Source organism: Artemia franciscana, chromosome 17, assembly GCF_032884065.1.
Source record: "Artemia franciscana chromosome 17, ASM3288406v1, whole genome shotgun sequence".
Classification (NCBI taxonomy): Eukaryota; Metazoa; Arthropoda; class Branchiopoda; order Anostraca; family Artemiidae; genus Artemia; species Artemia franciscana.
Window position 1 is genome coordinate 31,957,290 of NC_088879.1, and position 27,050 is coordinate 31,984,339.

General features: G+C 38.0%; 1 protein-coding gene across 1 annotated transcript; it reads right to left on the reverse strand.

Annotated features, from left to right (window-relative positions):
• Nucleotides 1-8,827: 8,827 nt before the first annotated feature.
• On the reverse strand, nucleotides 8,828-24,197 carry LOC136037541 (craniofacial development protein 2-like). Its single transcript, XM_065720262.1, has 3 exons — nucleotides 22,946-24,197; nucleotides 12,460-12,625; nucleotides 8,828-8,990 (listed from the first exon to the last, which is right to left on the reverse strand). Exons 1-3 carry the CDS (start codon nucleotides 24,195-24,197, stop codon nucleotides 8,828-8,830), a joined length of 1,581 nt encoding a protein of 526 aa, XP_065576334.1.
• Nucleotides 24,198-27,050: the final 2,853 nt, after the last annotated feature.

Below are 27,050 nucleotides of genomic sequence, written 5' to 3' on the forward strand. Positions count from 1 at the left end.
GATCTTATCGACCCAGTGGTCCTAGAATATTGTTAGAGGGCTCATTTGAACACAAATTAAGAGTTTTAGTGCCTTTTTTAAGTGACCAAAAAGGATTAGAGGGCAACTTAGCCCCCTCTCCCACCTCTTTTTCTTTAGAATCGTCGGATTGAAACTTGAGATAGGTATTTTGTTCATCGTAGTTGAAACGCCCTCTAACTATGCCTTTGGATACACTATGACCCCCCCCCACAGCCCAAGGGGAAAGGCCTTTCAGTTATGAAAATTACCCATTGTTTACGTTTGTTTGTTATTGGGAAGCATACATACATTTTAGGGTGGGAAGATATATTTTTTTTTTCACGGTGGAACTTCCGTGGGGAGGGAAGTTTCCAGGGGGTAAAGTTGTCAGAGGAAATTATACACTGGAGGAATTTGCTGGAATTCCCATATAGAATTAGTTTTACATTTCTTGCTTTCTCTTTTCCGTCTCAACTTTACGCGTGGTTAAGGGTAATTGTCCTGGGTAGATTCTCACTGGGATTGAATTGCTTAGAGGATGTATTTGTAGGGAGGCCATTTTTCCGTGGAGGTGGGGCCAGATTTCCTAGGGCTATTTAAAAAACGATCAGAAATTAAGTTTTTTTTAGCTGGAGGTAAGAAGGAACATTAAAACTTAAAACGAACAGAAATTATTACATATATGAAGGGGGTTGCCTCCTACTCGACCCCTCGCTCTTTACACTAAACTTTCAATTTTGTCCCACCTGCTTAAGAACGACTCCTGAAACACAAGGGTCGTTTAATTGGAACAATAAGCTTTTTTCAAAAGTACTAAAAAACTTTAGCCTAAAGAGCGAGGTGGTGAGGAGGAGGCAACCCCTTTCATATATGTAATAATTTCTCTTTGTTTTAAGTTTTGATGTTACTTTTTAATTTCAGTTGAAAAAACTTGTTTTTTTATTTAATTTCTAGAAAATTCACACCTGACCTGTAATCAATAAAATATGACACGAAGTTATCCAATATAACTTTGAATGCTTCGAAAACAAAGAATATCACAAAAAATAAAATAGAAATGAAGAAAAAAACACATGAGAAAAAAAGGTAATAGGAATGAACATTAAAATGCGACAAAAAACGATTCACAAGCTAAATAGCCATTGTCATTACAATGGTTTGAAATACAATAATGGTTATATATAGGTGTTTATCACAAGCTCAGTACTAAACTAAAGCTGCCAAGCCAACATATTTGGTGCAGCATAAAATATAGTAAAGCCCAGACCATAGCTTTATATATAGGTACTTATCTTTATTCTAGGGATTCCAGAATATTAAAAAAAAAAATACTAAGTTCAAAATAATTGGAAAAAAATTAAACGTCACATTTTTGAAGTGGTAAAAGCCATTTAATGATAATAAATACTAACTTGGTGAAAACCATTTACACTAATTCAAGAAGATTCTTCCAATGACTAAATTCTGTCAATACGATTCTGTCAATGTTTGAATAACATACAATAATTGATTTTTTTTATAAATGTTTGTTTATTTTAGCAGCCAAAGAGTTAAAAAAAAGTTATGTTTTTACTGTTTATAACTTGAAGAAAAAATTCGTTAAATACCGATCTGAGTTTTATTCTGTTCTATATTGCATATCGTATAAATATTATCCTATGCTATATTACATGAACAAGACATCTTGGTGATGAAGTATCTTCGTTGGCAGGATAAGATAAAATCGATAATGTAGCCATTGCAGTTAATTAAAATTTGGCAAGATTTTTATAGAAATCAATGGAATGAAGTAAGCCGTAAGGTTAAAAGATTATTGGTCTTAATTGTTTAAACTTATAGCTTCTTATCTGCAGTAAGCCTTAAGACTAAAAGATTATTGGTCTTAATTATTTAAACTGATAGCTTCTTATGCTATAGCTTCTTATCTCTTATGCTTCTTGTGAATTATTCGATTATTATTGAATTATCACAGTTATTCTTGTGAGCTCCACATATTTTTTTTTATCTTCTTTTTTTTATTTTTCCATGTCTTTCATCAATGAAAAAAGACATATTGGGATCTTCTATAAGCGTAGCATGACAAGCACTTGTTTTATCTCATCTGTCTTTAGAGTAAAATATTAAATAAAAAATAAACAAGTTTTTTTAGCTGAAAGTAAGGAGTGACATTAAAACTTGAAACGAACAGAAATTACTTTACATATGCAAGGGGCTGTTCCCTCCTCAACGCCCCGCTCTTTACGCTAAAGTTTGACTCTTTCTCTTTACTCTACTTTTTAAAACAGTAATTACTTTAGCGTAAAGAGCGGGGAGTTAAGGAGGGAACAGCCCCTTCCATATATGGAGTATTATCTGTTTGTTTTAAGTTTTAATGTCGCTCCTTACTTTCAGTTAAAGAAAACTTGTTTTTTTACTTGATTTCTGAACTTTTTTGAATTAATACATATTTTTGATTTAGGTTCTCCGCAAAACGATTTTTTTTTTTTTTTTGGCTAAATGGCTTTCTCATAGTTTTGATCGAATGATTTTGAGAAAAAAGAAGCGGAGGAGGAGGATTAATTGCCCTCCAATTTTTTGGCTACTTCAAAAGGCAGCTAGAACTTTTAATTTTTTTACAAACGTTTTTATTTGTAAATGATATACGTAACTTACGAATTAGCTTACATAGCGAACTTCTACATTCATCTATTTTATTACGTATATGAGGGGGTTCGCCCCTCGTCAATACCTCGCTCTTTACGCTAAAGCTTAAATTGTGTCCCAATTTCTTAAGAATGACCCCTGAATCACAAAGGCCGCAGAATAAATAGTTGAAATTAATAAAAATGCTTTAGCGTAAAGAGCGAGGTATTAGGAGGAGGTGAACCCCTCATACGTGTAATAATTTGTGTTTGTTTTAAGTTTTAATGCTGCTCATTACTTTCAGTTGAGAAAACTTCGCCATATTTATTTTTCATTGTTTTTTAAAATTATGTTAGAAAATCTTGTACCCTCTTCATGGAAATTTTCTTCCTCCATCGTAAGCTCCTTCATGGGAAGTTCCCTCCACATAACCCCTTCTTCTCAACCCTTGCCCCAACCAAAAAATCACCTGAAAACGTCTCTACACTTCCTAATAACCATTAATATACGTAAACACTAGTGATGGCCAAAGTTTTTAACATATAGCCCCCCCCACGGGGACTGTAGGAGGGAGTAAGTCGTCCCCAAAGACATAGTTATAAGGTTTTTCGACTATGCTGAACAAAATGCTCATTTCTGAATTTTGATCTGGTGACCTTAGTAAAAACATGAGCGTGGGAGGGGGCCTCGGTGCCCTACAATATCTTTGGTCACTTAAAAAGGGCACTAGAACTTTTCATATCTGTTAGACTGAGCCCTCTCGCGACATTCTAGGATCACTGGGTCGATACGATCATCCCTGGGGAAAAAAACAACAACAACAACAAAACAAATAAACACGCATCCGTGATCTGTCTTCTGGCAAAAAAAAAAAATTCAGAATTCCACATTTTGCGGATAGGAGACAATATAGGCAAAGTAGAGGAGGAACTACAGCGAAACATGCTGAGATCTCCTTGAGAAGTAAGACCTTAACCATGCTAGTGGGACTCTATGCACTCCAAATAAAGATAGTTTAGACAAAAGAAAAGAGTGGTTCACAATATGAAATGCCTCTGAAAAGTCAAGTAATAGACCCAAGACACGCAAGCCCTTGTCAAGATTAACACGTGCAAATTCTGTTGAATCTGAAAGTGCATACGAGGTAGAGAAATTGGGACGAAAACCATACTGGTGGTTAGTTATGAAAGAATTTCCTTCAGTTTTATTAGTACCAAATACAAATGAAGAGAGTGTACGATACATTATTTTTTCAACAACCTTAGAGATGACGGGAAGAAGTGAAATAGGTCTAAAGTTTAAAATTAGAGAAGAAGAATCTTTTTTATGCAAAGCTACAACATTAGAAACTTTACATAAATGAAGAAATCACCAGAAGAAAGAGAGAGACTAGTTATGTGTGAGATGGGTTTAGAAAAAAATTACCAATTTTCTTAAGGACATTACTACTCAAACCAAAACTATCATCTGAATGGCTGCTTGGAAGCTGAAAATTATACTAAAAATCTCAGTTTATGCTTACTCTAATCTTGGCCGACCGAAGAAACGTTGGTCCGACAGCCTCTCCGAGTTCTTAGCGATGGCAAACATCAGACAGGGCGAAGAGCAAATACTCGCCATGGACCGAAGTGGGTGGAGGAGGCAGACGTCAATCTCTACGCCGAGCAGTGCCCGGCAGGAGACTTAAGTCAAAAAGTAAGTAAAGTCATACGAGAGTTTTTCATCAGCTGCAACCCTCAAGAAAATAGACGTATTTCATGCAAAGAGCCCGAGGAGGATTGAGGGCCTACGATGGTCTGACTTCGTCAGCAATGAAAAGCTTCTGCAGCTCACAAAGCAGTCTTGGTTTTCGTCTCAAGCAGCCAAGCGAACCTTACGATGGTTCGGGCATCTGCTTCGAATGCCACCACATCTACCCACAAAGATGATCTATGACTTCGACCCAATCAAAGTTGGTTGGAAGCGACCTCGAGGCCGACCGAAGAAACGTTGGTCCGACAGCCTGTCCGAGTTCTTAGCGATGGCAAACATCAGACAGGGCGAAGAGCAAATACTCGCCATGGACCGAAGTGGGTGGAGGAGGCAGACGTCACTCTCTACGCCGAGCAGTGCCCGGCAGGAGACTTAAGTCAAAAAGTAAGTCAAGTCATACGAGAGTTTTTCATCAAAGATCTACTTTCTCTAGGAAATTCCCTTGATTGGCATTAGACTCTCTTTCATCATGGCCGCGAGACGCAAGACGGTGCCTTCCAAGTAATTTTGTAGGTTTTAGTAGAGCTTTTACTTACTATCTATTCTCTAGTATTTCCTTTTCGCGTTCTTTGGAAGGGCACGACGCAACAGATTTAGCCACCTCCGTCTCAATAGCTTTAAACTGAGTCAAATAAATGGTACATGCCTTGTGCCAGTTGCTGTTTTCGTGCTGCTGTATCAGTTCAGATATGTATTTCCACTTTCGAAGTCCTACGTCAAAGAATGCTCTAGCTCCATACCTTTCGCCTGATCTTAGTGAGGATCAACTGAAATATCGGCAATTGAAACAGAACACCGACTTCTGTTCTATCGAATATTCAAGTCATTGGTATGCCAAGAAATAGGAGTTGTTAAATTTTTGTTTGCGATTCCTGATGGCGGTGGCAGGATAGTCAGTCAAAACTGGTTGGCAGGGGCTATTATACGGGTTCATGGACAAATCGGTACTGTTTGTTCCGTTTGTGGTTTGCGCAAATGTGTTTCCTCAGAGTGTCTCACGTTCAGGGTCTTCTCGTTTGTCAGTAAAACTTCGTTTGCCGATGAGTTGTCCCCTAAAATGTGGTAAATTTACTTGCAGTTGGTTTGAAAAACGAAGCCAATCGTCGCTGCATCTTTATTCTTCTTCTTTCCTTTGGGCTTTTATTTTCCTTTTTTTGAACCACTCGAACCGGATGAACTCATATTTCAATAATCCGATTTGAACTTGAACACAACTCAACACTGTTTCACGGTTCTTTATTTAATGAAGGCCTAACGAGAAGCTAAATGCAAAACTGGAATGATACCTTGGTCTTTTTACCCCTCTTTTCCAGATTCTAGCTTATGCATAAATGTGCCGACTGACGGGATTCGTTAATTACTGGAGATATTTCAATGTCTCCGAGCCCAGAAAGGATTTTACGAACCCCTGCCAAAAGGGTGATCATAGATTAATTAGGGAGAACAGCAAAAACAAGATACTTTCTTTAAATGCAATAATCGTCGAGTATCTTGAATTTGCTATTTAGTAATAATTCACTGTAGAAATACGGTAAAATAAGAGAAAAAAGTAGAACAAGGACGAATAAACAAAGAATTACGTGAATGAAATTGAGCCCCTCCAGGAATCAGGAGAGCGCCATGGCCCCCCTCTGCCCTTCCCAAATGGCATCACTGCTTGAAACGATCTATAATCAGGAACTCAGTTTTTTTTGGCTCCATTAAATCAATAGAATCTTAAGTTTTTTTCAGAAATTTAAGAAAGAGATTTAGACAACTTCAAAACCTTAAAAATTGCATTAAGCAAAGATATGAGACTGAACTCTCTTTTTATGTGTCTAAATTGAGCTGCTTATCTATTTTGAAAATTGAAACGTAGACTTCTCGGAATCCATTGGACCCAGAAGGTAACGAACGAGCGCATTAGGACATAACAGGTCAACCGTCCCTCATCGAGGCCATACGAAGGCACTGGTGGAGCTACACCCAAAAGTACACTCCGTCGTACCTACAACAACGACCTACGGCACCTTCACGCCTCAATACAGCCAGAGTGGGAAGACATCGTCGCATCTGCAAAAACCAGAGACGACTGGAGACTTTTCTTGGACACCCTGGGCGCCACTGGAGGCACAGGAGGATCTAAGGTCTAAGGTAAGGTAATGTAGCTTAACTCTTGTAGCATAAAGGTTCTTAAAAATATTTTCCCAGGAGATCATTAGGGGTATGGCCGTATACCCGGGAGTTTTATTGACGTAAGTCAACTACTTTCCAAGATATCAAAAAGCCCGTAAACTAGAATGTTATCTCCACTAGGGAGACAAGCTATATAGTTAATTTATAGCATAGCAAAGCTTATACTCAGCTATTCAATATGTAAGTTTAAGGTGATGCTCAATTATGAATTTATAATAATAGGGACATACGAATAGGAGTTCTTCTCCGATTCGAAATTTTTTTTTATTCAACACCTTGTTTTGCCCGTCAGGAAGGCCAAATGTTGAACTATAAACTTACATATGACGGATGACCTTTGTCATGTTACTTTTTGAAGATATTTCCAAAAGAATTTCCAAAAGGAATTTCCAAAAGGAATTCAGAATTTCCAAAAGGCACCAAGAACGTCGGAGCTCCTTAAGATCAAGGTTTCTCTCTGATTTATGATTATTATTCCGAAGATGCCATCTCTCTCAGTCAGTTAGAATTTTCTGCTAGTTTCTAGGCGTTATGCAAATGGTTTAGTAAGACTGGTCTCCCTTGAAAAATATGTTTCCCCCTCAGACCATCACGGTGGGCTTGATAGTCCTGGCCTGTTCTTTTTTCTCCTCATATTTAGTATTTCGACTATCTTAAAATTACTCCGACTAACAATTTAATGAGTAAACTAATAATAAATAAAAATGATCGTAATAATCAAATTGATTGGTTTTTTCGGTTTGATGGATTGATGATAGGAGGAACCGAATAGTTTTTTACTTGATCTTTTTGTTTCTTGTTTTGTTTTGGTGTTTAATTGTCGTTATCTTTCATAAGTTGATTTATATACAGGCCTAGTGGGGTGATTGTTACCTAAACAAGCTTTGATTCAGATTTTGTTGTGTTTATTATTGATGAATAAACCCTTTCTTTCTTAAAAAAAAACAAAGTAAAACATTAGTTCCATTCGATTTTAGTAAGTAAAATCCGATATCAATTCCTGGGTCGTATTTCAAAATTTTCATGGGCTATTCAAAGTGAAGAATATCACAAGCAATTGTTTTTCACTTGAAAAAGCTTGCTTAATAATCGTCAAAAAAAAAATGCAAGACAAAACATATATAAGCAATTTTTTTTATAGAAATTTGATCCGATTACTTCTATGAGACAATGAAACGTTTCTTCCCTTTTCTCAACCAGTCTGTCAATCAAAGCAAAGAAACTCTCGAAGCAAGAAGATTAATTAAATGATAAAACTTTTGAACTGACTTTCAGCATTTGTCGAGCTGGTAGGCTCCGTATGAGCAAAGTTTCTCTCTGATTTAATGGTTTTTAGTCCGAAGGTGCCATCTCTCTCAGTCAAGTAGCATTTTCTGTTGGTTTCTCAACCGGTCGCAGTCACAGTCACAAGTAGTCATCGTCGTTAGCACGCGGAGTTACAAAGTGTTATAGTTGCAAGTAGTAATAGTCGTCTATGAAACTAGTCCCTAATACAGGCATTTCTACTCACAGTTCCTAGCAGTTGCAATCAAATTCGCAAGTAGTGACAGTAGTCGTAGAAAGCATTCACAGTCATAAGTAGTTTTAGTTCCAGTCACAAGTATTCGTAATCGATGTCCCAAATAGTCACATTTGCAAGTAGTCATTGCAAGTATTCAAATAGTCACAGTATTCAATAGTCATATGCAAATAGTCACATTTGCAAGTAGTCATCGTTGCACTCACAAATAGTCACACTAGTGGCATCAATTGTGGTCTTGAAAGTTCCGAGTTAATACCCTTAGCTACTCCAAAAAATATTGGAGATGCAACTTTTCGATAGCCTTGCAACACATAATGTCTTTTGATTTATTTTAACATTTCCTCAAGATACCCTGAAGTTCACCTTATTACCCTAGCCTTTGTGGACACACCCACGAATAAAAGGTTTCCACTTTCCCAATGATAAAACATGTACGTAAACCACGGTCAAATTTCATTATTTACAACCCTTTATCCGAAGGATTTGGGGGCATGAAATCACCAAAGGCATAGCTATTTGACCTTTTGAATAATTTTCAACAAAGTGGCAATTTAAGAGTTTTAGCCGTTGTTGAAGGAAGCATCTAAAAGGGACAGGGTGTCTCTTTGCCCTTCTAAGCACTTTCCGACCTACCCTGAAAGCTTTCATTCAATATCCTAAGCCTTTCCTGAGATATTGATACTGCACACTTTTTACAACCAGCATACACGTAGCATGTTTTGATTTTGGTAGACATCTCCTCAAAATTTCCGAAGACTAGTTGCAAGTAGGAATAGTAACAGTCCTAAGTAATAGCAGCCGGAGTAGTGAGCTTAAGCAGCCGTAGTCACAGTAGTCACCAGCAAAGGCAGAGTAGTCACCGTCAAAGTTGCAGCTAGTCGAAGCTGCAATCACAGTAGTAGAAGCAGCAGCAGTGGTCCTGAATTTTTCAAGTTAATACCCTCAGCAGTTCCGAAGATATTACAGGTACGCCCTTTTGATAGCCCGGATGTACTCACTGTATTTTGACTTGGTTCAGCACTCTCCTCACCATCTCTGGAGCACGACCTTAATTCCCTTATATATTTTGGACACACCCAGGATTAAAAACTTCCCCTTTCCCATGAAATACAGCAAACGAGACTTTAGACTTTAGCCAGTAGAGAGCTCTCAGGGCAACCCTTGTCCGGAAGGTCCGGAATAATTTCCGGACCTCTCAATTATGTTGAACAAAATGGCTATCTCAAAATTTTATTGGATGTGTTTGAAGAAATAGTGGGCATGGGAGAAGGGTTAGTTGCCCTCCGATAACTTTCGACTATTAACATGGGCACTGGCTCTTTCAATTTTCAATCGAATTAGCTAGTATTGAAGTTTCTTCGACAAAAAGTAGCCATCTAATAATTAGTATCAGATACATTTTGGGAAAGTACAAAGTGTGTTGGGGGAGGGGGTATCTACCCTCTTATCACTTTGAATCTTAAAAAGGGCACTGGAACTTCCGATTACCAATCCAAAGAGTCCTCTCATAAGTGTGTAAGATTGCCCTTTCAACATTTACCTTATATTTCGCCATGGCATCCTCAAAGATTGAGTTTCTGGAACTTTCAATTACAATGAACAAAATGGTTATTTCAAAATTCTGATTGATGATCCAATCAAATCAGCTCCTTTTGAGGTTTGTAAGACAACAAATGGCAATATCAAAATTTTCATTAGATGCATATGAATTCAAAAAAACAAATTTGAAATTCTTTTAGCATTATGTCCTATGATAATAATTGTCCTATAATAAATTTTTATTCACTAACAACTATTCGTTGTAACATGATTGGATGGCATGTATCAAAATGAGTATAAACATCCTGAGCTATATATATATATATATATATATATATATATATATATATATATATAGCAGTTTATCAATTTTTGGATAAATATATACAACTCCTATACAAAAACAGAGCTATATTTTGTGACTGGTTGGTATTGAGAAGATGAGAAATTCTGAAGTAATATTCTTGTTGCATTTCGTTTCCGTGGTGTGAATTTCCACCTTTTTTCATCATTTCGCTTGTAAATGTTAAAACCAAATGTTATTCTGCTGATTCAAACTGAGAATTTCAGTGAACCATCTATAACGTCTAGATAAAAAAAAATATACACATAATTATTTGCCTTCTTTTATGAACAATTTTTCGAAAATCTTTTCTTCTTAAATGATTACTCCAACCTTTGAAGGAGTATTTTGCCTAATATACTCAGTTTTAAGTATATACTTATACGAACCTTTATTAAAGTTTAAAGAGTATGGTCTTTATTTCAATATCTTAGGATGAACAGAGGTGATTTGTCATATAGGGAGAGCTTTAATTAGATGAAAATAGGCAGTAAAGTGGCCACCGTTTACTCACTAAAATCCAAAACTTAAAAATTAATAATTTTTGCACTCCTCATACATTTACTTTCTATCATACATATCCCCTAAAAAACAAAAAAGTTGTAAAAACCACCCTGCTTCGCAGATAAACCAAAATAGACAACCAAATAAAAGTATTGATATCAATTTCTTTGCCTCAGTGCCATAGCAAGACTCAACAGCAAATTTTGGACAGTAAATTTTTTTTAATATTTTGCTTTTCAGCCCCGTTGTGACAGCACAATCCTGAAATGTCATTTCAACAGTCTAAAGAAGGTAGGATTTTAAGTTTCCCTCCATGTAATTACGAAATGAAGATTTTGGCCTCTCAGTTGGCTTTCGCGGTAAAACGGATAGATTCCCTTGATAAACCTAAATTTAATTAAAATACTTTGTGGAAGTTTGTGTCATTCGTAAAATTTAACAGAGACCACACAAAGTAACTAAAGCCTTGCTTCAAACATTTTTGCAAAAAAAAAGTCTTAATAATTAAAACTTATTAAAAACTAAACTATTAAAAACCAATTACAAAAAATAACTTTCTTCCCAAACGAGAGCGGGCGGACCCAACCACAAATCCACTACTACATCGAAGGGAGGGGGCGCACACCCTCCCCTGAATCTGCCACTGCCTGGCCCCGTGACTCTAGGGGGTTGTGTCAATCCCAAAGGCCTTGCTTTGTGATCTTTGGATTACTTTTTTATTAATATAAATTTCTTAATATAATAGCTTAATAGCTATAATAGCTGTAACATACAATTATCAGTTATTAATCTTATTTTAGAATAAACTTATCCTGTCTTGTTGTTTTTTAAGAAAAATATCTGTTTTGCGTTCACTCCCGTTGAAGACTCAAAAGCCATTATAATCCTTTCATCCTACGACATTGAATGACAAAATACGTTTAAAGTGTTTTATCTTTTCTAAATTTAAGGAATATATATCAGTACGTGTATACTTAACTGACAATCCACAACAAATTTTTTTCTCAGAAAAGTACAAATTATGTTCTGGTCTTGAGAAGGTATGGGGGTTGTCAAAGACATAATTTCCAGACCTTTCAACTACACTGAACAAAATTGTTGTCCCGGATTTTGATTTGATATGTTTTGGGAATTGATGGGTGTAGGGAGGAGGGGACTAGTTGCCCTCCAGTTACTTTTGAATAACAAAAAATGGCACTAGCCCTTTCAATTTCCAATCGAATGAGCCTTTTTCGGAGTTTCTACGACAACAAGTTGCCATCTCAAAATCTCTATCAGATGCATCTTGGAAAAATACGATGTTTGAGGAAAATCCACCTTTCATTCACTCTCAATCTTGAAATGGACACAAGAACTTCTGATTACCAGTCAAATGAGCCCCCTGCTAAGTCCATACGGTCACCCTTTCTATATATAGTTTATATGTCCCCAGGTCATAACTTACAACCCTTGAACTCTAACCTTCATTTAGTTGCTTTTTCTTGCCAAATGAGACCACTGAACATTTGTTTGTAATGGAGTATGCCTCAAAGGGGTGGCTGCCAGAGGCTTAAAGAAACAGTGCATTGCTTTCTCTTCTGAATGTCGTTCAATAGTTGTTCCAAATTCTTGTGGGCGTGCGAGAAACAGGTGGTTTGGACCTGTAATAAATAACTTTTGGCTGTTGGTGATATGGTCCTGAATAGCTTAGGTTCCATATATTTCAAGGTGAAATATCCCAGTTATCCTAACGGAAAAATTTTCAAAAATGAAAAACAAGGTCCTCAAACACTTTTGATATACTTTGGTGGCACAGTGGGAATTTACATCCCGAGTATATAAAAATGCTTAGGACACTTCTAAATCGATAGCTACAATGATAAAACAGCTGGAAACTACTTACCCCGTCGTGTCTGATAATTTTCAGATTGGGGGGTATGGTGTCTGCAGGTCCGAAAAATTTGCAGTGAAGTTAATTTATCAATGCAAACTTTTGCCAAGGTCCATTACGAGATGAACAAACAGCACAAAGAAGTTAGAGAGTCGAGGATTGAACGCGACAACCATGACACTAGCAAACTCCTTTGCTTTTTTGCTGAGAATACCCCTTTCGCCGAAGGCCCGAGCTCGTGAAACATTACTTCTGGAGTTATGGCTGATGAAAAAGTCAACGTTGACACAGCTAGATCCTGTTGGACAAGAAGTCATGGATACCATGACAGAGGAATAGGTCAAAACGTACACATTCAAGAAATAGGTAAGTTAGTGGTTTTTGACGGATACGACCAAGCACCTTCAATCAGAGACACCGCCCATTTGAGACGGAAAGGGACACTATCGTACCTGCAGACCAATTTTAGCCAGAATATGGTCTGTTCTACCAAGAAAGAAGTGTTCCTAAGTAACTTCAAGAATAAACTAGCAATCAGAGCCATGACCGGTGACTACTTGACCAAAGATGGGTTTCAGGTATTCTAAGCAGAAGGTGACGCTGATCTTCTCACTGTTTTAACTGCAGTTCAATCTGCTTCTCTAATGCCTACTGTTCTTGTTGTAGATGTCACAGATCTGCTTATACTTCTGTGCTGTCACGCACAGAGAGGTAGCCAAGTGATATACTTTTACCCCGAGTCTTGAGATGGAATTTCAAAGAATATAATTTGGCACATAAATGCAACAAAACTCAAACTTGGATTTCGTATATGCAGCACAATCCTGTTTGTTCACGCCTTCCTTGGGTGCGACTGAGCTTGTTGTGTCTATGGCAATAAGATGTCAATGGGACTACAGCTTCTGGTAAAAAAAAGAACCAGCTTTATGAATTCCCTAAGGTGTTTATGGACCCGCTATCCACCATGTGCGACATTTCAGCAGCTTGGGAGAAAGCAATGATGGTTTCGTATAAGTCTACGGGCTCAATTTTAACCCTCAATCAGTTGCGTCATCTCAAATTCATTGAGAAATTCACAGCATCTGCTTCGTATGTTGAGTGTACAGTTCTTCCTCCCATCAGTGATGCTAAGTTGATTAATGGAAAACCCTGGGATGTAATCTCGACCCTGCCAAATTCACTTGGGATTACATCACCCTATTTTTGGTGAAGTCCCCTCTGCCGTCAACTTTTTCCTTGCAGTTTTTCACTGTAACTGCGAAACCGACTGCTCAAATATTTTGGCGTACTTGCAAAATAAATGGCACGAAATGCACCTCAGCCTGTGGATCTTCCAAGCTAAGTTGTACTAACTGTGTTACTTTCTCGGAGTTGATGATCTGGAAGATAATGAAGACCTGTGAAAAATAAGTTAGCCGTTTTTTTTATCACATTTGTAAGCTACATTATATAACTGTAATAGTCAAGAATGTTTTAATTGTTAGTTCAACCAGCGATATTGGTGATAGTCATCATTCTACATTCTAAGACAGGTTTCTTTCAGATTCAGTGTATTTAACACTGATAGAATATTTAAATGAAATCTTTAATTTTAAGCTCAAATAAAGATGATTCTCATAATCACCGTGATCAAATACCCTTTTCTGCACATCAATTTTGTTGTTTTATGCCTTTACATGGAAACACGAAATTACCTCTTAAAAATCAACCTCAACCTCGAAAAACCTAATTTCTAGTTTGCGTTAAAATAAAGGTGATTTCAATAATCACCGTGATCTAATACCTTATTCTAGACATCAATTTTGTTGTTGTACGCCTTTATACGGAAACAAGGATTTCACCCGTGTTTGACACTTGATCGTAATTCTTCAAGTTGGATTGTAATCAGGAGATTTTTAAAGCACCATAAAAATTTAGCGTAAAGAGTTAGGGGTTGACAAAAGAGCAGAACCACATGGTATGAAACAATTTTTGCTCATTTTAACTTTTAGTGTCACTCTATACTTTCATAGCACTTTTTTCATTTTTTAAAATGCATTATTAAATTCATTTACTCTGTTCTCTGTTTCCTTTAAATACTTTGTTTATATTGCAACTAAGCTTACGAAGGAGGAAGTAAGTGTTTCCTTGTTTTGCGCTCACGTTATAGGTGGTTCTTTTGGAAGTGTTTTTCCCCCTTTTCCATCAATTCTTTGTAATCCAAACTTGGCTGTTTGTTGTCTGTGTAATTGTAATGGAAAAGGTTCGTCTTAAGGCGTCTTGAAAGTGTTTCGATTGAACTTCTTTCAAAACGAACGGATCAGTTTTTTCCTTATTTTTTTCTTTTTGTCTTCGAATGTTGACATTTGAGCACCAGGAAAACTTATCTAGGAATAAGCCCTGGATACTTTCATCTTATAAAAAGCTTGTTCTTCTTTAATCAGTATTTGTATAGTTTTAATCATTTAGAATTTCCTTGAATTCCCTTGAAATTCAGTGGGGCTATCACCCCTTTCTTACTAGTTTGTGCCAAAGTTTATTCTGCGAAGTGCAAAAGGGATCATTTCAAGAATGAAAGGGAACATCTAGGTGTATTTCTGCAACATAATTAAACTTAATTAGACATAATACAAGAAGCCACCCCCCCCCCAACCCGTAGACTTTTCACACTTTTTTGCCAAAGAAGGTTCTTCATCATAATTTTTGATTTTTAAATTACACTTTTCATTTAAAATCATCCTTTTCAAACGACTGAGACCACTTCTGTTCCACCGGGATGTTAATACCACTTAGTCAAGAGAGGTGGTATAAATAAAAAATTTTTTCCCGAAGGAAATGGGTTATCTTACCTATATTACACATTTGAGTACAAATAAATTCTCCCTGATAAAGGGATATTAGGGGAGAGATTTATTTCTTCTTATTGATAAGAATAACCTCCTATGAAAAACCAAAATTATTGAGTAGAAAATATACTTCCATGGGCTTCAGACCCACCCCACAACAAAAATTCCGTTGAACAAACTGTATAATATACAATTTTTCAAATATAGAGAAACAAAAAAAAAGAGAAACAAGCTCTTCTATTTCACTTGTAAAAATTAAATTACAAATTAAATCTATTATGTTGACATTAAGACACATAGAACTAGATCAGCATCTGCTTAACTACACTTGAACAAATTCCTCTTACATTGAAAGTTGTTGGGACCTGAAGAATAGCACTTGGCCAAATTATTTTTGAAAAATCTTGTTTTCATTTAAGAAAATATGATAGATCTAAATTGTTTCCTGGAAATGAAAAAGAAACAAGATAGGCATTATAGTTTTCATTTATCCTTTTTAGAGTTAGCACAAATAAAGTAAGGAGCCCCTTTTAAATTAAATCTGTCCTTAGACAGTTGGGTTCCTTAAAGTTAGTGTTTGGAGGGGGATTTATTTGTGGTATGTAGATGAACCTTAGATTTTCAAGAGGAAACATTAGCTAATTTTAGGACTTTTTTTGTTGACTATGATTATAGATAATGGGAAGGGGAACTTTTGGCGATATATTCTAATTAAATCATTTTCATTTGTCATTTCATTTTTCATTTTTGTGTTGCACCACTTGCAACGGCTTAAAAGCGCATTGTAGAAGAAAATTAGCCAAAATTTTGCAAAAAATGTCACACACAAGGTTTGCGTGCGAGTTCTACGTTGCAAAATAAATATTATCAATAATTGTTCCTTTTTTAATGTGATTTCATTGTTTTACGTTTTTGACGTTTGGGTAAGTTACTGATAAACCTAAAATAAGTTTCAGCTTTAATTGGGTAATATTATGAGTCATGTCAACTTGCCCAATCTTTATGATCCTTATAAAATTGTCTTATATTAACTATATTAACATTAACCTAAGCTTTGCTTGAACTTGTTATCTTAAGAAGTTAAGGTGTATATTGTTGCTCTTGTTCTCAATTGGCAGAAAAAAAAATGTAACGCAGCTCTAGGGAACGGTTCTCATTTCTACACACCCGGAATTCGGGTCTTTTTTTGCCAATGATATTAGAGCCCTTTACAGTCCTCTTCTGCAAAAAAAGCAGCTAAATTTAAAATAAATTTGGAAAAATTACCGCAAAATTTTAAGAATTGTACACACACAATTCTGGAACAAACTAGTTTGGATAAAAACCTATTACAATCACACATTCGACCGTATTAGAATGGGTAGTGTTAATGCTATATTGAAAAAAGTACTTTGTAGACTAAGTTTCTATTGAAGGTGATATTATAGTGAGGGTTGACCCGGCTTGACTGGCTTTGACAGGATTACTAAAACAATCATATTATAGATTTTTGATTGACCAACTGCATTTAGGAAATCCTAAAATTTCCATTCTCAGATCAACATTTCTATATTTGGCAGCCAAAGGAATCCAAAGAAAAGTGTTATTTCTGGCTATTCTCGCGCCAACTAGCAGGACCTGAAACATATCTTTACGAATTCACACCCCGGTTTGAAGACATTTGAGTTGAAGAATATATGAGTGATGATTGTCATCTCTTTTTGGATGCCTGGATTTGGATCCCCACCTCTGGTGGCGCGGGAGAAACTAATGTCTAATATAACTGTTAAACTACTCAGAAAAAAACTCTCCTGGGTCTTACCTTCAGCAGAATAGTAGTTAAACTATTGTATCATCATTTGGCATGCTGAACAGTGAATATGACTAATATCAAAAGACAGAAGCAATTGAAAACATTTAGATGTCAAATGTAACAACTGTTCCCACAAATTAGCGTTTTCCCGTTTTTGGTGCTTATCTCTGTTTAAGAAATAATGCTGCTCACTTTTAGGGGTGGCTAAAATGTCTTCACAAGGCTTGAATTGGTGAAAAAACAGAAAATTAACGGTAAAAATCAATATAGTTTTGGAGAGATGCCAAAGACACCGTTCCATACATACCATTTCACTTTTTAATAATATTCTTCGCTGTTTCAGATCATTTTATTTATTTAGTATAAATATGACTAATAACTCACGGCAACACCAAGACACCTGAGGCCATGTCCAAACTCCAATCTTCGTTGTCATATTTTTCAATTTGCATCCATGGAAAAAGAAATTACAATCTTCGTTGTAATTTTTCAATTTGCATCCGTGGAAAAAGATATATGCGTCAGTCACCAGACATTATGAAACATTTCAAACAGTTCGTGGTAACGAACTGTAGTAAGGAGCGACCCGGCTCAATAGTAACCAAAACTCTAAAAAGTGGAATTTTGATACCAATAGCTACATTAAAAGAATTACATTTTAATGCTGATTTTAAATATATAAGTTTCATCTAGTTTAGTCTTACCCTTCAAAAGTTACGAGCCTGAGAAAATTTGCGTTTTTTTAGAAAATAGGGGAAAACACATTCTAAAAGTCATAGAATCTTAACGAAAATCGCATCATCAGATTCGGCGTATCAGAGAACCCTACTGTAGAAGTTTCAAGCTCCTATCTACAAAAATGTGGAATTTTGTATTTTTTGCCATAAGGCAGATCACGGATGCGTGTTTATTTATTTGTTTGTTTATTTGTTTTTTTTCCAGGGGTGACCGTATCGACCAAGTTGTCCTAGAATGTTGCGAGAGGGCTCATTCTAATGGAAGGGAAAAGTTCTAGTGCGCTTTTTAAGTGACCAGAAAAATCGGTGGGCACCTAGGCCCCCTCCCACGCTAATTATTTGTCCAAAGTCATCGGATCAAAATTCTGAGATAGCCATTTTATTCAGCTTGGTCCAAAAACCTTATAACTTTGTCTTTAGGGACGACTTACTCCCCCACAGTCCCCGTGGGAGGGGCAATAAGTTACAAGCTTTGACCAGTGCTTACATACAGCAATGGTTTTTTGGAAGTGTACTGGCGTTTTCAGGAGGATTTTTTGGTTGGGGGAGGGGTTAAGAAGAGGAGGATATGCTGGGGGAACTTTCCATCGAGGGGCTCACCTCCGCCTAATACCTCGCTCTTTACGCTAAAGTATTTTTAGTAATTTCAACTATTTATTCTACGGCTTTTGTGATTCAGGGGTCATTCTTAATGAATTGGGACAAAATTCTACAAAAATGTGGAATTTTGTATTTTTTGCCAGAAGGCAGATCACGGATGCGTGTTTATTTATTTGTTTGTTTGTTTGTTTGTTTTTTTCCCAGAGTGATCGTATCGACCCAGTGGTCCCAGAATGTTGTGAGAGGGCTCATTCTAACGGAAATGAAAAGTTCTAGTGCCATTTTTAAGTGACCAAACAATTGGAGGGCACCTAGGCCCCCTCCCACGCTAATTATTTTCCCAAATTCAACGGATCAAAATTCTAAAATAGCCATCTTTTTCAGCGTAGTCGTAAAACCTTATAAATATGTCTTTGGGGACGACTTACTCCCCCACAGTCCCCGTGGGAGGGGCTACAAGTTACAAACTTTGACCAGTGCTTACGTAATGGTTATTGGGAAGTGTACAGACGTTTTCAGGGGGATTTTTTGGTTGGGGGAAGGGGATGAGAAGAGGGAAATATGTTGGGGGAACTTTCCATCGAGGAATTTGGTATGGGGGAAGAAAATTTCCATGAAGGGAGCGCATGAAGGCATTTTCTAGCATTATTTAAAAACAAACAATGAATAAATAAATATGTATTTTTTTTTATTCAGCGGGAAGTAAGGAGCAGCATTAAAACTTAAAACAAACAGAAATTATTACCCATATAAGGGTCTCATCTCCTCCTAATACCTCGCTCTTTACGCTAAAGTATTTTTAGTAATTTCAACTATTTATTCTACGGCTTTTGTGATTCAGGGGTCATTCTTAATGAATTGGGACAAAATTTAAGCTTTAGTGTAAAGAGCGAGGTACTGACGAGGGGGCGAACCCCCCTCATATATGTAATATAAACATGAGAATAAAAAATTTCTTTACGTAAACTAATTTATAAGTTACGTTTATCTTTTACTAATAAAAAGATTCGTAAAAAAGTTGCCTTTTTAAGTAAACAAAAAATCGGAGGCCAACTAGGCTTCCTCCCCCGCTCTTTTTTTCTCAAAATCATTCGATCAAAATTATGAGAAAGCCATGTAGCCAAAAAAATATATGCAAATTTCGTTTTAATTATTCCTCTGCGGAGAGCCAAAATCAAAAGATGCATTGATTCAAAAACGTTCAGAAATTAAATAAAAAAAAAACAAGTTTTTTTAACTGAAAGTAAGGAGCGACATTAAAACTTAAAACGAACAGAAATTACTCCGTATATGAAATGAGTTTTCCCCTCATCAACACCTCGCTCTTTACACTAAAGCTTTTAATTGTTTCAAAAATTAGAATTGTGGCAAAGAGTCAAACTTTAGCGTAAAGAGCGAGGCGTTGAGGAGAGGAAAACCCCATTTCATATACGGAGTAATTTCTGTTCGTTTAAGTTTTATTGTCGCTCCTTACTTTCAGTTAAATAAACTTGTTTTTTTTTATTTAATTGCAGTAAAGGAAGACCAAATTTCCTTACATTTTCTGTCATAAATGCTTGACTTATCTATATATCTATATATATAAAAATAAGTTGTTTGTCTGTCTGTCGACTGACGTCATTATAAAGATTGAGTTGTATGTCGTCATGAAGTTAGTCATCATATACCAATTCAAAAACGAATGTATTCAAGCCGAAGTAGCTGAGCTGGTAAAGCGTTATGTTCCAGGTTCTAGGTCCGAGAGGTTCCAGGTTCGAAGCTTGGCTTTAGCATTAATACAAAAGAAGAAAAAAAAACTAAAAAAGGTAAAAACTACAAAAAAAAACTAAATAGAAAATACTAAAAAAACTAAAAAAGCGAAAGAACTATAAAAAAAATAAAAAAGGTAAAAAACTAAAAACTAAAAAATAAAAAAATAAAAAAAAATAAAAAAAGGTAAAACTACAAAAAAAAAACTAAAAAGGAAAAAAAAACAACTAAAAACTAATAAAAAAAACTAAAAAAGACTAAAAAACTAAAAACTGAAAAAGAAAAAAAAATAAAAAGGAAAAAACCTGAAAAATAAAGGAGAAAAAGAAAATTAAAAACCGGGACACAAGGAATATAAATGACGACCGGAACACTCAAAGAGAAATTACAGACTGGGACACTGGGACACAAATAACGACCGGAACATATAAATGACGAACGGGACATATAAATGACGACCGGGACACTCAAAGATAAGTTACAGACCGGGACACCAGGACACAAATGACGACCGGGACACAGGGAATATAAATACGACCGGAACGCTCTAAGAGAAATTACAGACTGGGACACTGGGACACAAATGACGACCGGGATACTAGGAATATAAATGACGACCGGGACACAGGGACACAACTACAACGGGGATGCCGGGGGCACAGGGGGATGTATAAATGACGACGGGGACACAGGGAATGTTCGATTAGCAGTCACCATCAACAAAGAGCAAGGGCAATCATTAGAATAATGAGGTATAGATCTGAATACGGATTGTTTTTCCCATGGACATTTTATGTTGTATGCTCAACAATCGGTAAACCTGACAATCTATTTATATGCAAAGACTATGGGACATCAAAGAATGTTGTATATTCGCAAGTTTTAAGTAGTTAAAAACATATATATATATATATATATATATATATATATATATATATATATATATATATATATATATATATATATATATATATATATATATATATATATATATATATATATATATATATATTCACAGGTGGGACACAGGGACACAACTACAATGGCGCCAACAGCTAGTATAAAATTAAGTTGTTTGTTTGTGTGTGTATCTGTCTGTCCGCATATGACGTCTGAATTATTTCATCATATACCAATTCAAAAACGAATGTATTCAAGCCGAAGTAGCTGAGTTGGTAAAGTGTTATGTTCCAGGTTCTAGGTCCGAGAGGTTCCAGGTTCAAACCTTGACTTGACTTAAGTCTCCTGCCGGGCACTGCTCGGCGTAGAGAGTGAAGTCTGCCTCCTCCACCCACTTCGGTCCATGGCGAGTATTTGCTCTTCGCCCTGTCTGATGTTTGCCATCGCTAAGAACTCGGACAGGCTGTCGGACCAATGTTTCTTCGGTCGGCCTCGAGGTCGCTTCCAACCAACTTTGATTGGGTCAAAGTCATAGATCATCTTTGCGGGTAGATGTGGTGGCATTTGAAGCAGATGCCCGAACCTTCGTAAGGTTCGCTTGGCTGCTTGAGACGAAAACCAAGACTGCTTTGTGAGCTGCAGAAGCTTTTCATTGCTGACGAAGTCAGACCATCGTAGGCCCTCAATCCTCCTCGGGCTCTTTGCATGAAATACGTCTATTTTCTTGAGGGTTGCAGCTGATGCTTGCCATGTCTCAGCTCCTTAAAGCATCACAGAACCGACTAGAGCGTTGAAGATCCGCAGTTTCGTTGTGCGACTGATATTTGGTTTTCGCCAGAGGTGACGGTTCAGTCTACCCATGACAGAAGACGCTTTAGATAATCTTGCCTGCAGCTCGGGGAGAAGTGAGCCATTTGAAGAAATTACGGAGCCCAGGTAGGTGAAGTCTTTGACAAAATCGATGCTAGTGGTGCTGTCCAGGCTAACTGGAGAGTTAACAGCAGGAGAAGACGGGTCTATGGCTATAATTTTAGTTTTGTTCCAGTTTATATGCAGTCCTACTTTGGCAGCCTCTTCTCGCAGAATTCGGAGCGCTTCCAGCAGCTGCTCCATGGAGTCCGCCAGAATGGCCAAGTCATCGGCAAAATCGACATCTGTGATGGTATGATCTCCGAATTTGAGCCCAAAGTTGAGACGTGAAGTGGTTTTTGTCATAACATAATCTATGATGACATTGAAGAGCTCTGGGGCCACTGCACATCCTTGGCGCACCCCTGTCGTGATTTGGAAGAACGGGCTGCGCTGACCATTTACTTGTACAGAGCTCTCCATCCCATGGTGCAGCGCCTTGAGAAGTCTGCAATATTTCTCGGGTAGGCCAGTCAACTCTAGGATCCGCCAAAGAGCTTTTCGATCGACTGAGTCAAATGCAGCACGGAAGTCAACGAAGGCAATAAATGTTTTCTGTCGGAACTCTGTGGTCTTCTCTACTATTTGTCGAATCGTGAAAATCTGCTCGATGGTTGAACGATCCGACATGAAACCAGCTTGCTCCGGTCGCCGGATTTTTCGAATGATGCTCTGACATCGATCCAGCAGGACCATTGAAAATAGTTTGCCAGGGACTGACAGTAGGGTTATTCCCCGGTAGTTGGAGCAGTCGCTTCTCGAGCCTTTTCTCTTCCATAAGGGGATGATGACACCCTTCCGCCAATCCTCAGGAATTATCTCTGTTTGCCAGATTGTAGAGAACAGGGTGTGTAGAAACAGGAGCATTGCAGGACCTCCATATTTTAGCAGCTCTGAGTTTAAGCCGCAGATACCCGCAGCTTTATTATTCTTGAGTCTTTTTACTGCATGTCCAATTTCTGAGGGGCTGAAAGGCTCATCTGGAGGAACATCTGTTCCAGGTCTTTGACTGCAAGGTTGGCTGGGACTATCATTAGGAGGCGCAGACGGACCAGTATTGTTGAGGAGCGAACAGAAGTGGTCCTTCCACCACTCAAGACAAGAACCTTCGTCAGAGAGAAGTGCACCATCCCTTGACAAGACGGGACCCAAGGTGGGAGTTTTATTTTCAGTGAGGTCTCGGAAATGCTTGAATAGGCTGCCCATGTCTTTCTCTTTTGAAGCTAGCTCAATTTCATCGGCTATCCTTGCAACAAACTGGGTTTTATCCCGGTGAATGAGTCTGTCCAGCACTCCATTGAGCCTCCGATATGTGGTCATATCCCCAAGAAGTCTTGCCTTCCGTCTTTGCTCTATGACTTGCAGTGTTTCATTAGTTAGCCATGATTTCTTTGGATAACTCCTCTTGCCAAGCACTAGTTGTGCTGCTTCACAGGTCTGCAATTTAAAATGCTTCCAGAGATCTTCGCTGCTATTAAGTGAGCCAAGGGCCTCGAAGCGATTCGATATCTCGATACTGTACTTCTGGCAAGTATCTGGTTCCTTTAGTTTCCCAATATCTGCAGCGACGGGTTTTCTTTTCGATCGTTGTGCATGGAGGCGAAGCCGAAGATCGGCGCACACAAGCCTATGGTCTGCGTTTCCAAGCTCTGCTGATCTGTAAGTTCTGCAGTTCTTCACCAATGATCTCCAGCGTTTGGAAATAATGATGTAGTCAATCATTTTCTTTGTACGACCGTCATTACTATACCACGTGTACTGATGACTAGTTTTGCGTTGGAAGTAGGTGTTTGCAATGTAGAGGTCGTGAGATCGGCACAGTTCAAGTAAGCGAAGCCCATTGTCGTTAAGCGGGTCGGGGGATAGAGGACCAACTGTGCCACGCCATAAACCCATATCATCGCGCACTGTCGCATTAAAGTCGCTAAGGAGAACAGTTATATCATGGGGGGGAACTGTTGCAAGGCATCTGGACAAAGCAGAGTAGAAATCCTCCTTAGTTGCATCATCAGAATCGTTGGTCGGGGCATAGCATATGATGACAGTCATCTTGCCATGTTTGTGTCCAAAGCGGGCCTTCATTAATCTGTCCGATACAGCTTCGTATAAAAGTAAGGCCTTTCTTGTAAGGCTATTTAGTGCAAGGCCAACACCATTCCTTCTCGAGCTTCCTCCAGACCAGAGCAATGAGTCACTGTTACCTATTCGCTCTTCTCCGCTTCCGGTAAGACGTGTTTCTGTAAGACCTGCAATTGACACTTTATTCTTGCGAAGTTCTTCAGAGAGTAGGTTCTTAGACGCAGGTTCATTCAAAATCAAGACATTCCAGGTGGCTATTCGTAGCCCCCTTCGGTCCATAAGGTTTAGTCTGTCAGTCTTTCTGATGTCGTCAGCATGTCCATTGACGCGCGATGGTCGAGATCTTAAAAGGGAATCCGGGTCCGAGGCTATATTGTCACTTTTCGTAGCACTTAATTTTCGGGTGGAGGGTCGCTAGCCCAACCGACCCTAGGCCTGGTATCTGATTAGAGCTTGGTTAAACCTAGGTACTGAGATTCCCGGGGTGGGCTCCACCCGCCACATGAGGTTGCGGCCGTCCTGATCGGAGTGTTTAGTTAGGGGAGAAACCTCATATCCAGAGGCACGTGGTTAGCAGACAGAGTCTGCTGACCATATGTCACGCGTGTACCAAAACCACTACATTGGGGTCATAGGAAATGAAATCAAAAGTTCTATCGCGAAAGAAGTCAGAGAAGCAAAATATTTTACCGTTCTTGCTGACGAGACAAAGACCTCTCGAAAAAAGAACAACTCGCGATCTTAGTGCGCTATGTTCATGACCTGAAAATCAAAGATAGGGCTGTAGGTTGTTACCACATGCGCAAGGTTAACGCTGAGAGTTCGGCCGACTTCATTTACAACAAAAAAAGGGTATCGGCCTTGACTGGTCAAAGTGTGTTAGACAGCGCTATGACAGGGCCAGTTTAATGTGTGGACACTTTTCAAGAGTAAAGGCCCGTCTCCGGGAAAAAGCACCACAAGCGGCGTACACACATTGTCCTTCCCATAGACTTAACCTTGTCATTGGTGATTTTATGCAGAAAATACAAAGAATTTCATCAGTATTTTCAGTTTTGCAAACAGTTTACCGTTTCGTCTCCAACAGCAACACTTGATATCAGTTGTACGTCATAGCCCAGAAAACTGCCAATGTGCCTGTGCTAACGCTTGAAAGGACAGTAGTGACTTGTTGGTCTTACTGGTATAAATCAGTGGCTACGATCCTGGTTAGATATGACTGTGTACTTGCAGTTCTGTCAGTAGTTCAAGCTTCTTCTGACAGGGAGGCAGCGGCAGAAGCTACGAGCCTAAAGAACCAGCTAGAGTTGTTTCCCTCCATATTCAGTTTGCATGTCATTCACGAAGTTCTTGCAATGATAAACCCTCTTTCTGAACAACTACAGGCAACAGATCTGGTCATCTCAGAAGCGTGCACTTTAATCAGTGCAACAAAGAACGAACTGAGGAAAATGCGTGATGACGAGTATTTTTGTGTCCAAAACGGCAAGTCTAAAGAGATGGCCATTAATGTTGGAGCTGATCTGTCGGAAATAAGTGCTCTCTCTTCAGCCGTACCAGCTAAATCAAAACGAGTTAAGAAGATATCCGGAAGACTAAGAAACTACTTGACGACAACAACAATTTGAAAGCACAACAACAGAAGACAAAATGTGGAGAGAGTGCTACGAGGTTTTGGACAGAATGTTAAATGAGTTTGGAAAGCGTTTTTCTTTTCATCTGCCAGTGGTAGAAGCCACACGTTGCCTTAACCCCAAATCCGAAGATTTCAAGGACTCGGATTTAGTTCTTGTGATCGTGACATACTTCGATCATTCAGGAATCGATGGTATGCAGCTGAAGTGTCAAGCTTTAATAGCTCGTGCATTTTTGTCGCAGCTTCCACAAGGTCGTCAGGGTAGTCCTCACACTCCCGCTCACAACGTGCTCAAATGAACGTTTTTTCTATGTGTTGACGTTTATGAAGCACTAACTCCGGACAACGATGGAAAACGAACGACTTTCGCATATTCTCTGAGAAAGCTGCAGTGCATGAGCTCGATTTTGAGAAGCTTGTCGACGACTTCGCAAAAATGAAGCAAAGGAAATATCCAATGCTGAAGTAACTGTGCGTAAGTTTCTGATTTATACAGTAAATGTTCCATTTTGGTACTGTTTTTGGTCCGTAAATTAGCTCCAAAATGCGAACCCCAAAGGGATTACGGTACCTAAAGGCGTCTTCAAAAACCTTAAAATTTTTCAAGGCTGGCTGAGGGCCCAAAATCGATGTTTGCCCCCCTAAGGTTTCCTGAAATGGCGCCAATGGCTTGAATAGATTGTCTAAGTTCTACTTGATGAGTTAATCCTAGGAACAGCTAATAAACTCAAGTGCCAGTAAGGAAAGTAGTAAATATTGTTAAGTGAAAAGGCATGTTAAGGAACTTGAAAGTTTTTAAGGCTTTTGCAGTCAATAGCTTACATCTTTCTCTAAAGCCCTCTAGCAATTAATAACTCGAAAGTAGAGGGAAACGGCCAGTATTGAGCTTTAGGTTAAAAAGAGGGAAGAGGAAATAAGCTTATTCCAAATCATTATTTGTAAAAGAAAAGATAGTTAAAAGAGGAAAAATAATTGTTGTCTTTTAACTCAGTTCGACCAAGTTTTTAATTCTCTTGTTACATATTGATTAGAAAGATGGTTATTTAAATGAAAGTAAAACCTTGAAATGGACTAAAGTAATCCTATACGGTGATGACTTAATTTTTTTCCAGAAGTGTTCGTATCGAACCAATGGTTTTAAGAGGTTGGTAGCGGGATTGTTCAAAAAAAAATTAAAATATCTAGTGCCAACTAGCTCCTATCCCGCTCCCTTTTTTCTCGAAAGACATCCAATCAAATATTGTAAATAGGCATTCGCTTTAGGATACTTGAAAGGTCCTCTAACTATGCCCTTTGAGGGGACGTGCTCGCCTGAAGGCACGGGAGAATGGGCTATAAGTTATTCAATTTGGCCATTGTTTACATGTCGCTTTTAGTTACTGGAAAGTCTACAGGTATTTGTTGGTAGGGGTAGATTTTCTGGGAGGAGAAAGTTTTCAACGGGAATAATTTTTTCTGGGAAGGAAAGTTTCCGGAACGAATTTTCCAGGAGAAAT

Coding starts and splice junctions, on each gene's coding strand:
- LOC136037541 (XM_065720262.1), bottom strand. CDS start 24,197: ATGGACCGAAGGGGGCTACGAATAGCCACCTGGAATGTCTTGATTTTG. Junction 12,626..22,945: donor TGCACTTCTCTCTGACGAAG/GTTCTTGTCTTG, acceptor CTTGTCCAACAG/GATCTAGCTGTGTCAACGTT. Junction 8,991..12,459: donor CTCTCTAACTTCTTTGTGCT/GTTTGTTCATCT, acceptor TGAAAAATTCAG/GACCACTGCTGCTGCTTCTA.